General features: G+C 37.3%; 1 protein-coding gene across 1 annotated transcript in view; it reads right to left on the bottom strand.

Moving 5' to 3' along the window:
- fam184ab (family with sequence similarity 184 member Ab) overlaps positions 1–12891 on the bottom strand; it is a 253926-nt gene that overhangs the window by 134968 nt on the left and 106067 nt on the right. The window contains exons 5-6 of the mRNA XM_059357047.1: positions 12299–12382; positions 10438–10689 (exon numbers count right to left, since the gene is read on the bottom strand). Of these exons, the coding sequence (XP_059213030.1) occupies positions 10438–10689; positions 12299–12382 (336 nt within the window). The remainder of the gene's footprint in view (positions 1–10437; positions 10690–12298; positions 12383–12891) is intronic.

The following is a 12891-nucleotide window of genomic DNA, read 5'->3' as shown; positions in this document are numbered from 1 at the left end:
TTAAGTTAAGTGATTGATGTATATCCTCTTATTGTTTAAAGACCTTTTTGGTGGTTGTGGGCAGTGGATGTTTAGGGGGAGATAGCAGGTCAACAATAAATGCCACATCATCTGAAAGCTGTGAACCTGAACAGTTGTTCTGGTCAAAAATATCTAATTAAAATGACTTAATAAATTAATTATTTATTTATTGAAACATATTATGGTGTATAAACCTGGTGCCTATAAATAAAATGTATTATTATTATTATTATTATTATTATTATTATTAAAGGGTGCTAACAGTAGGGTACGCTTTCTAAAGTCCAGTCCATGTTCAACTGTGTCCCAGAAGTTGTTGCAGAAATTTTTGGGTTGATACCATTTGTTACACTCATTTGGTTCTCAATGATGCAATTTTATTCATATCGAGAATGGAAAAAAATGGTCAGAAAGAACCTCCAGAATATTACATCAATATATAAAGACATTTGGAACAACATAGAAGAATCCATGCTGAGATTTGAGTTTCAAAAACTTTGGTCATTTTGAAGATTTCTGTATTTACGAGCACTTCTGTTCTTCAAACTGCTGAGAAATACATTTTACATATATTTAGTATATATAATGTACTATAGAAAACATATTTTTTTACTAAAATATATTATCATTTTATATTTGTCTTTAAATAATAGTACTTTTTGGAACTTTCATTCAATGGCAGGTGGGACCAGTAATGCTGTGATCAATACAGTCATGTGATGGCAAACATAATGATTAATTTACAAATAAAGTTAATAGAATGCACTATGTTAGTATGCAATATGGAATACAGGCTTTGAAAGGCAGATTAATAAATTAATAAAAATACAGTTCACAAGAAGTGCAGAGCCTGAGGTGTGAAAATGAAAATATAGCCTCCAGTCAGTGAGATGATATACTGAGATGAAAAAAACATCCACATACTCTTGATTGGTGAATTAAACTTAAGTAAATAAAAACTGAATGCGTTTATGTTACATATATGTTGCAATTGCTTAAATTCTGGATCTCTAATCTGAAGCCAACAGTGAGTTTTCAGACATCTTGGACTTTGTGTGCACAGAAAGAAACATATTGGTAGCATATTACTAATACTGGGGATCAAGAATTTAAATGCTGACTGCTGCTCAATTAATAAGAACTAGACTTCAGGGAGGGATCCGACGTGCACACACACACAAGCACAGGCACGAACGCGGCGTACAGTAGTTGTGTGATTTAGCACTCTGTTGGAACTCATGAGAGCAATTTCACATCTTTCAATCCCATCAAACGGCCTGCCTCAAACTTAATTACTGCTCCTACGGATAAGACAAAGAAACCTCAGTGTGATAATAACCACTGAGGAGTCACACGCAAATTAGATTTGATGTGTGTGTGTGTGTGTGTGTGTATGTGCATGTTAGACTCTGTGTGTGTGTGTGTGTGTGTGTGTGTGTGTGTGTGTGCATGTTAGACTGTGTGTGTCTGCCATCAATTTCCCTGATGAGCCCAAAGCAGGTAGCGGCACTTTGTGACCAAATTTAGATCAGACAAGTGTGTGTGTGTGTGAGTGTGTGTGTGTGTGTGTGTGTGTGTGTGTGTGTGTGTGTGTTTGTTCAACTGTCTTGCATAACTTTGCGGGGTCCATTGGACATTTTGCACCTTGAGGGTTACAGTGTTTTTGGGCATTGAAGACATTTTATGAGGTCCTCACAGTTTAAGAGTTAAACTTAAACATCCACAACGGTCCTCACATGTACAGTGTATTAATGTGTGTGTGTGTGTGTGTGTGTGTGTGTGTGTGTGTGTGTGTATGTGTTCAACTGTCTTGCATAACTTTGCGGGGTCCATTGGACATTTTGCACCTTGAGGGGTACAGTGTTTTTGGGCATTGAAGACATTTTATGAGGTCCTCACAGCTTAAGAGTTAAACTTAAACATCCACAACGGTCCTCACATGTATAGTGTATTAATGTGTGTGTGTGTGTGTGTGTGTGTGTGTGTGTGTTCAACTGTCTTGCATAACTTTGCGGGGTCCATTGGAGGTTTTGCACCTTGAGGGGTACAGTGTTTTTGGGCATTGAAGACATTTTATGAGGTCCTCACAGTTTAAGAGTTAAACTTAAACATCCACAACGGTCCTCACATGTATAGTGTATAAATGTGTGTGTGTGTGTGTGTGTGTGTGTGTGTGTGTGTGTTCAACTGTCTTGCATAACTTTGCGGGGTCCATTGGAGGTTTTGCACCTTGAGGGGTACAGTGTTTTTGGGCATTGAAGACATTTTATGAGGTCCTCACAGTTTAAGAGTTAAACTTAAACATCCACAACGGTCCTCACATGTTTAGTGTATAAATGTGTGTGTGTGTGTGTGTGTGTGTGTGTGTGTGTGTTTGTGTTTAACTGTCTTGCATAACTTTGCGGGGTCCATTGGACATTTTGCACCTTGAGGGGTACAGTGTTTTTGGGCATTGAAGACATTTTATGAGGTCACAGTTTAAGAGTTAAACTTAAACATCCACAACGGTCCTCACATGTTTAGTGTATAAATGTGTGTGTGTGTGTGTGTGTGTGTTTGTGTTTAACTGTCTTGCATAACTTTGCGGGGTCCATTGGACATTTTGCACCTTGAGGGGTACAGTGTTTTTGGGCATTGAAGACATTTTATGAGGTCACAGTTTAAGAGTTAAGCTTAAACATCTACAACAATCCTCACATGTATAGTGTATAAATGTGTGTCTGTGTGTTCTTGTATATCTGTCTATGTGAGGACCAATGCGAGCTTCAGATCTAAAGCGAGAGGACAATTTTAAGAAGTGAAGGTTTTTTGGAGAGTAGGGGCATTTTTAGGAAAAGTGGAGAATTTTGTCTGGTCCTCACTTCTTCAATGGGCTGTTTGAGGGTTAAGACTTGGTACTATAAAAGAAGAAGGAAGATTTATTATGTCATTGCTGTGTAGCACATAAACACATAATGGTGCCAAGCAGGTAGAAATGTATTTAATAATAATAATAATAATACATTGCATTCATACAGCACTTTTCTAAACACTTAACAGGGAATAAATAAATAAACAAAGGAGAAAAAAAAGTCAGTGGTTGTAGGTGGATGTGAAGAGGTGAGTTTTGAGGGACATTCGATTATCAATAACTAACCAACCATCAAAATGTTAATGGCGTTAAATGATTTTCGGGAGGCCTAATGTTAGCCAGCTTTCTTGATAATGTTTCCTATTATTATTTAATTGCAAAATTATACACACCTGTAGAAATCTGGACTTTTATACCAGTACTTGTTACACTGTTAACCGAGTTAACATTTGCTCTTTTTTCAGCTAATGGAGCTAAAACCATTAACATTAGTAATAAATTACCCTTGTGATGGTGCAAAAGAAACAGACGGGGAGCTTAGTGATGGTTAGCGATGTAAAATGTTACAGCCTCTCCAGCTCAATCACTGTCATGACTTATACTAATATTATATGACAAGTACGAATATAAATCACTGATGCAAACTGCAGGTCACTGCAGCATAGGGTGAAGTCCTAGTTGAGGTTATTGACTTCACTCTGACAAGTCATATCAATGAGTCCAACCAATTATAATCCGAGCCAATAATAAATTGATCTGGCTATAATTACAGTCTGATCTTCGATTAACAGGTCAAATCTGCCTCGTTTTTTCAAATATCATGATGTGGCTATCTTGGAGCAAACAGGTGCATGAGTTGAGCTTTATGCAGCTGCTGGACAGAGACATGATCTGTTGGAGACCAATAACAACAAAAACTTACATGCACTACACAATTATGATTATTACATAATTATGATAGTAATGATACATATTATTTCCACACAACTAATTGCAGAGAGTATTATGGTGCAAACTCATTCTTTGTGCAAAAAAAGGAAAATTCTTGATTCCTAAAACTGCATATTTATTTTTGACAATTGCTTTCAAATAAAATACAAAAAGGTACATCTTACTTAAAACTTGCATGATGCTCTCCCTGAGATAATCAATAACAATACCCACAATCAGGGCAAATTTGGCCAATTTCACAACTGACATAATGAGTAAACATATCCTCTGTTCACTGGGAACATGTGAAAAAAGTGCAACTGTAAAGCAATTAAACCCAAATTGAATAAAAAAAGTTTTGACAGTAAATGTGCTTAAATTAGTCAGCTACATGTACCTTACAGACTGCTGCTTAAATTCAAATTTAACTTAAAACAGGAGCCCAATATGTGACGACTCAATCTGCACTGTGCAAACAAAATCATAAAAAGTACAAAAAATATAAGCAGCTTGAGTCCCTAATGAGAACATAAATAAATAGGTGGGCTCAGACTACACTGCACAATTCTATGAGCTACAAACAAGGTGCAACAGAGAGGTGAAATAAATAAAAAATAAGAAATAAAAAACATATTTGCACCAGCTTCAGTCCAATGAACAAGGCTGAAAGACTGACAGACATAGGTGCCGAGGTTGTGCACTTAATCAAGTAAGCAGCAGCCAATTATTTAATCGGTTTATTATATCAGCGGATATCGGCCGATGTCCGTTAATTTTCAAGCCAATATCGGCCCATACCGATAATGTGCATCCCTAGCTATTAAAGGTTAAGTTTGGTGCTATTCTAATACCATTTGTTCTATCTTAATAGAAGTATAATGTAAACTTTAAGTTATTCTTTAAGGATCAATAATTCCTAAAACGCACTGTACTTTTTAGCAAGTTGCTCAAACTAATTAAAAAGTGCATTTGTTGGGAATTATTTTCAGCAGTGGCTAGGGAACATATTCTCTCAATGAGCGTCCCCACGAGTACAGTGAACAAACTCGTGTTTTTATGTCTGGCGCTGAAGGAGAGGGTGGAAAAAAGTGTGAAAGTTGAATTAATTGTATCTTTCTTGATTTATTTGGGCTAAAAGAGGAGTCCCATTGTTGCTGACATTTACTCATTACCTCTGATTCTCCTTCATCATTTTCAAACAGTTAAATAAATCACACCTGCTCAGACACACACAGCCTCAGGCCTGCCAGTCATCCTTATTGAATATGGCTGAATTCTGCATTGCCATTCAAATATGAAAAAGGCCTTGAAAACTGTGCTTCAGATGATTTATTGTTTTATCCCGCTAAAAGCTTCCCCCAACCCGTCCAGATAGGCTTTACCTGAGAGTGAAGTATTTAGTCCAACGACAGTGACAGCAGCAATTTACCATAGCTTCAGTGGAGTATTTCACTTGGGGGATAATTTGTAATTTTTGGCGTGCATATTCTTACGGAAGCTTCTGAACAGTCGGCGATTAATTATGTCTGTCTCAGTTACTCCGAGCGATCATTTGCTTGCATTTCTCTGGAGATTTGCCTACTAAATCATAAGCTAAAGGAGGATGACAGAAAACACTGAAGCAAGGAGCTGTAGCATCCTGACACCAAATACAAGTGTTTTCGACTGGTTTTAAGTCGATACTTGATGTTTCTATTTCTACTCATGAAGTATGCAGGTACAGTAATTACGCCTAGTGAGAATGGGGGACATTTTAATTTGGTGCAAAGTTTTAATTTTCTGCAGTGAAATGCCTTATAGAAACCAAATAGTTACTACAGATTATGGATGGGCATTTGGAAGAAACCTGCCAACTCAGAATTTATAACGTTAGCGATCAGTTAATCAATTAATGGCTATGTTTTTATACATACTCCAGTATGTATAAACATGCATACATGGGCAAAATGAAATAAATAAATAAATACATTAAAAAAAAAATTATATATATATATATATATATATATATATATATATATATATATATATATATATATATATATATATAGATAGATAGATAGATAGATAGATAGATAGATAGATAGATAGATAGATAGATAGATACAAAAAGCAATAAAATATAAAAATACAATAAAAATTAGTATGTATTAACGAGTAGAATTCCAGTGCAGAATAAATATGAATATGCAGTATAAAACTGTTGGTGCCATGAAACAAATAAGGTGCAATGAACAGTGTGCATAAAAAACATATATATATATATATATATATATATTTCTATGCAAAAGCCTGTTTTGATAACGCAAGGTTTTATTTTGCATATTTAATTGTGTTTAGTGTTTAAAAACGTTTTGGATAAAGTCAAAACCTAGTAATTCATGCTAGCAAGGTTTGATACAGTAAGCTAGTTTTGCTCAATTTAATACTCTTGTATTTCTATATGTTTTATAATTGTTATTGCCACTTTCAGATTGCAAACTGTAGCTTTATCCAACTTAATTCTCTGCTCATTGGCTTTTTGACGTACGGCCGCATAACTGAACGCAAAAAAATTAAAAAATACACAGATTGATTAAAAATTCCACTTGATCGACCAAATTCTTAACGCAATTAATCGATCATCATTAATTATTCCCATCCTTAGTACATTTAAACTTCTGCTGTGAGCTTATTAAGGTTAAATATCTATTATCTAACAGCAAAAATTAAAGGATTAAGAGATTATAGTGATAATATATGAGTAACAATAGAACATATGAGCCTTGTACTGAATAAAACATTAAAAAAGCAGGATCAAATACCCCCTGATTTCTGTTTTTCTGCCTTGTATCAAATGAGAGAGCTGTCAAGTGAAGTTGGTTTCAAGCTCTCTGCTCTGTTGTCGTTTCTTTATCTGGGTTACAGTTAATTGCTCTGAAAACGAGTGAAATTAATAACTGCAGGCACACCAGCCACTGCTGACCTTGATCGTATTCTCAGTGAGGCTGAGAAGGGGGGACCCCTTCCTGTCTCCTGTGCAATCAGCGATAATTTCACACAAACTTCACAGCACATCATAACAGCCAAACAGACCTACTTAACCAATTCCCCCGGAGCACATGTCAACTTTATTTTCAACGGTGGAGATAATGCCATGCGAGTCTGCTTCCAAAGGCCTTACAGAAGCCAGAGAGTGTGAAGATGAACACAGCATTGCACAAATTACTGCCAGAGTAGGAGGGTGCAGGGGAATGTGACCACACTTAAACGGCTGCTGAATTCGTCCTAAACAGCAACTAAACGCCAAAGATTTGAGACAAATGACTTGAAATTGATATGAAATACAGTTCCATCATCTTTGCCTCATTTCTTCAGCATGGTTTGGCTTTTAAGTACTTTTCTGTATTTCATTTTCCACTGCAGATACAACCCCAGTAAGTGTAGGCAGGATAATCAGCTGGATGCCACATCAATGCTGTGTCAAACTACTATGAAATCATCTTCAACATGATACTAGCTGGACCATGTTATCAGCAACAATGTCAGCATAATCGCACGGCGTAGTATGGGCAGAAGGTGAACAGACTGTAGGGGATATTGACGGACGGAAATAAGAGAAAAAGGAGAGAGTGACTGAGCAAGAGGCTGCCGGGGAGAGTAAATCTGACTGGCTTTTATAGACCTTCCTCAGGGAAAAGGCTGCAGACGGATGCCAAGCTAGACTTCTTACTGTTGGACTAACATTAGTAAGTAGTATTAACTGGTTTTCTATGTTTTGAGGTGTTGCACCTGCTTGATATTAATAAGCAGTAACTAAACACCATTAAAACACCCAAAGATTTGAGACAAATTACTTGAAATTGACATGAAATACAGTTCCATCATCTTTGCCTCATTTCTTCAGCACGGTTTGGCTTTTAAGTACTTTTCTGTATTTCATTTTCCACTGCAGATACAACCCTACTAAGTGTAGGCAGGATGCTCAGCTGGATGCCACATCAATGCCGTGCTAAACTACTTTCACATCATCTTGAACATGACACTCGCTGGTTCACTTCATCAGCAACAATGTCAGCACAATCCCACAGCGTAGCATGCGCACAAGGTGAACAGACCGTAGGGGATATTGACAGACGGAAATAAGAGAAAAAGGAGAGAGTGACCGAGCAAGAGGCCACCGGGGAGAGTAAATCTGACTGGCTTTTATAGACCTTCCTCACATAAAAGGCTGCAGACGGATGGCAAGCTAGACTTCTTGCTGTTGGACAAACATTAGTAAGTAATATTAGCTGGTTTTCTATGTTTTGAGGTTTTGCACCTGCTTGATATTAACATAAGCAACAACTAAACGCCATTAAAACAGCCAAAGATTTGAGACAAATGACTTGAAATTGACATGAAATACAGTTCCATCATCTTTGCCTAATTTCTTCTGCATGGTTTGGCTTTTAAGTACTTTTCTGTATTTCATTTTCCACTGCAGATACAACCCCACTATGTGTAGGCAGGATTCTCAGCTGAATGCCACATTAATGCCACGCCAAACTGCTCTGACATCATCTTGAACATGACACTCGCTGGTTCATTTCATCAGCAACAATGTCAGCATAATCGCATGGCGTAGTATAGGCAGAAGGCAAATAGACCGTAAGGGATATTGACAGACGGAGGAAATGAGAGAAAAGGGATAGAGTGACCGAGCAAGAGGCCGCCGGGGAGAGTAAATCTGACTGCCTTTCAGGGACCTTCCTCAGATAAAAGGCTGCAGACCGATGCCAAGCTAGACTTCTTGCTGTTGGAATGACAATATAGCTGGTTTTCTATGTCTTGAGGTGTTACACCTGCTTGATATTCGTCTTAGTTGTCATAGAATACCAATTCCATAATGTTGCTGTAACTGTTTGCTGATTTTATCTTTCCATTCATCTACTCTGCGCCGCATCTGCCACTGCGCCACCAGAAAGAACAGAATTGTTAACATAAGCGTGCAGTTTTAACCATTGCATGTGAATGCATGAGTGAGCCTGTAACCGGGCTTCATCTAACAGTAGCTCTTGAAACGAGGCAATGATATTCACTGCATTGTTGTCTCTGATGGATCATGTCATGCACTCACATCACCCTTGCTCTCTGGCTGTCAGATTGAGAGGTGACAAACTCATCCATGCAAAATGTGAGGACAAACATCCTCGGGTTGTTCCTCATGGTAAAAAAAACCCCCAATGTTACACAAATAGTCATAAAAAGATAATAAAAAGCAACAGAGTGATGCTATATGCATATAATGGAAGTAAGAGCAATGGAGGTCATGTTTAGGTTGCAGAGTAGACGGGAGTTAGAACATAAAGGTGACATATTATAATACTAATGGCTGTTGGCAACATTTTTGTTTGTATCTGTAGTACATATAATTGCCATTTAAACCATTAAACCATTAAAAGTAATGGATAAATGGTTGAAATGAAAATAATTGGTTTGACTTTTATGCTTTAAAAAGGTCTCAAAGCATACTCAAAAAATATATATATTTTATGTCTGGACAGACGTTAATTTCAGTTTTTTGTTGAACATCCACTTCTCTAATTAAATCAGTGAAATGAAATATCAACACCCGAGTATCCATGTAAACCCATTTCATCTCATTTTTATCCCATATAACCATTTTATTTTATGTGCCCCTTTTATCTTCTGTTGCAGAGGACAAATTTTGTAGGCTGTTCATAAAAACTGCATCAGAATAAGATCTATCATTGGCTTTATTTGATTAAATTACAGGATGTTCTGGTTCCATTTCACTGTCCTCGTCCCGTCCGGTCTAGTTTATAGTGCGGTTACAGTGAAAGTCACATGATTTAAATCAGCCGGTTTGGGGTTCAGCCCAAGGCTATAATAGTTTTGGATTTTTCATTAGTTTTAGTTTTAATTTCGTTGTGAATTCTTGTTTTCAAATTCAGTTAGTTTTAATTCGTTTTTAAAGAGTGAGTTTGATAGTTTTAGTTTAGTTTTTATTTTTTGAAAATGCTTAGTTTTAGTTTAGTTTTTATTAGTTTTAGTGTTAGTTTTAGTTTATTTGGAATGGGCTTTGTGGTGCGAGATTCAAAGCGGCCGTAATAAATTTTTCCTTTTTTTCCTTCGGTTTATCGAACATCCAAAGTTTACTGAGTGTTGAGCCGGTGACATGTTTGCTCAAGCACACTTCGGATTACCATAATAACTGAACGGATTACGCTATTGGAAAAATTATTTTCTGAAAGCAGAGAAGTTGCTCTTTACAGCCAATATAGTGTCATTACGGTAATTTCACTTGCGCTTCTCCCGGAAGCCCACAAAGCAGGAATACACACACTCAGCAGTGGAGAAATAGAAACACTGGATGATGATTGAAAAAAAGTTGATAAAGACGAAAACAAAGGACATCTTCACTATAATTTTAGTTAGTTTTGTGACATAAAACAACAGATCATCAGCATATAGAGAAACTCGATGTTATAGTTTTAGTTCGTTTTGTAACTACATAATACAGTTTCAGTTAGTTATCGTTTTTTTAAAAACTCTAGTTTTTATTTTTATTTGAGTTAACGGAAATGTTTTTTCAATTCTAGTTTTCGTTATTTCGTTAGTTTTTGTTAACTATAATAAAATTGGTTCAGACTTACCTTTACGTTGCTCTCAGCTGTGTTGAGTGACGACTGAAGTTTGTAGGACTTCTCCCGGTTTTCCCGAGCTTCATCCGTTACCCTGGCCAGCTCGGTCCTCAGTTTTCCGAGGGTTTTCTGGAGCGCTGCCTCCTGAGACTGGAATTCCCGCCTCAGCTCGGCTTCGGTGCGCTTCCATGCCAAGAGGTTGTCGGCGGTCAGCTGCTGGGTTCTCTTCATGGCCTCCAGCTCGCGCTCGTAAAAGGCCTGAGCCTTTGGGACAGACAGGGTGAAGAAACACCAAACAGGTTAATAAAAGAATACAACAAAAAGCCTCAAGCATCTTGTCCTTATCTCTCTTCTGTCTTAATTAAAAATGGGTTTGCAATTGGAAGAACATTTTGGAAAAGCTTTCTCATCAAAATGCAATCTCATGCGAAAATAATCAACGCAAGTGAAAGTAGAAGCCAAGATGTCTTGGCTGACAGTGTTCCCTGTCAGTGAGGAGGGTGCTTTATTGAAATTAATAGTTTCTAAATGCAGTACTTACTTTGTACCATTCTGCTTTGGCTGTGCATGAATCTGCAGATCACACCCTTCACTTTCAGCAAGGTCAACATTAAAAAGCACCAATAAATGTAATTTTGGTTCTTTTTTGATCCATAGCTGAGCCGATATTAGATCATGATGATGAGATATGTACATGACAGCATTACTGTGCCCTTTGGTCAATCACTTGTGCTGCAAAAAGACATTAAATGGAATGGTTTAAACAGTAATTGCTTTTGAAATGACATTATCAATGTTACATTTCTGAATTCAGAATGAAATCAATCTCAAGGTGACTTTAAGGGGCCCTGTTTAAAGGTGTCAAAAAGCATATAGTTTTAAGCGCATTTAGAGCGTGTCCAACTGCATTTTTGATAGTTAAACAGCAAATAATTTGGGCGTAAAGTAAGGTGCAAGACACAAAGGGGTTTAGCCTCTTAATTAGTCATTTTTGGGCATAACATGAATTAATCCAGTCAGTGTAACTTCCCATTTACCGAAAAAAAATGAGTGTGCCTGCACTTAATTGATATTTAAATGGCAGATTTGGCAATTTCGGGAAAGGAGCTTGTTTCTGCCTCTACCGTCTCCCAATCCTCTGTCCCATCAACAACTCTTTTTGACTGCAAATGCACAGAAAACCTATTTAACTGAGGAGGAGGTGGGATGTTGTGCATCCCTGTGTGTGTAACAAGCAGTGTGTCCAAATGTTATGAAACCACCTATTAAGGTGTAATTTTAATGTGAATAATGCACCCTTTCATGAGCAGGAAACTGCACCATTGACTTTAGACCGTGTTTTTGTTGGTCAATGGCGTAACATTGCAATGCGCCAACAATGCACATGACCACGCCTCATTTTAAGGCCAACACGCCAATGGGAACACAGATGGGTGCAAGTACATTTGCTAATACGCAACTTGGGCTCTGGGCGTGAAAATGAGTCTGGAAACTAGCACATTTTGCAGTGCTGCAAAATGCTTTACCTCCAGTAAAAGATAAGTCCCTTGATGTTTTGGATGGATTACAGTCCAGAAAACAGCATCATTCGAAGCTTGAGGTTTGTGGCTCAGGTCTCAAAGAAAACAAATAACCACTCTACCCTTAGTATATTAAACTATACATTTGCATGCATATTGCAGATGCACATTTGCTGCATAATTTACAAGACTGACTTCACTATTATGCATTTATTCAGTTTTTACTTAATATACACCTATTTAGACTATTGCATAGATGTAATTAGAGCCTGATGCACTCCACCACAAAAACCAGGTTTGTTGGCAGTGTGTGCCAGCAGAAAACGTTTGCTACAGCTGCTACAGTTTTGTACCTTGCTGAGTTTGGCTTCGTACTCCTCCACCAGCCTCTTCTTGTCCTGTTTGAGCTCCTCCACCCGCTCCGTCAAAGAATCCACCTGTAACACATCAGCTCAACATGAGAAGGGGGGCTTTAATAAAAAAAAACAGCTTATGTCTTACTACAACAAAAACTTCTACAAAACTTCAAAACATGTACATGTTTCCTCACAGCCCTTAGATAGATAGATAGATAGATAGATAGATAGATAGATAGATAGATAGATAGATAGATGGATAGATGGATAGATGGATAGATGGATAGATGGATGGATGGATGGATGGATGGATGGATGGATAGATAGATAGATAACTTTATTCATCCCCGAAGGGAAATTCGGTTGTCACAGCAGTCCGATATTCAAGTACAATAAAATACAATAGAATAAAATACTGAGGTAGCATAAATAAAAACAATAGAAAAAAACACAGAACAGAACAAGAACAAGGACACTTAAGAAGTTAAGAAAAGAACATCATCAGTTGGTAGGATGGTTGGCAAGATGATGGTAATAATTTAACTGGTGATATGATGGCAACAATGCTATAGTGACTAGACGGTATATAA

This window comes from Centropristis striata, chromosome 18 (assembly GCF_030273125.1).
Source record: "Centropristis striata isolate RG_2023a ecotype Rhode Island chromosome 18, C.striata_1.0, whole genome shotgun sequence".
NCBI lineage: Eukaryota > Metazoa > Chordata > Actinopteri > Perciformes > Serranidae > Centropristis > Centropristis striata.
The sequence above is the reverse complement of the archived record's forward strand: the minus strand, read 5'-3'. Positions and strand labels throughout refer to the sequence as shown.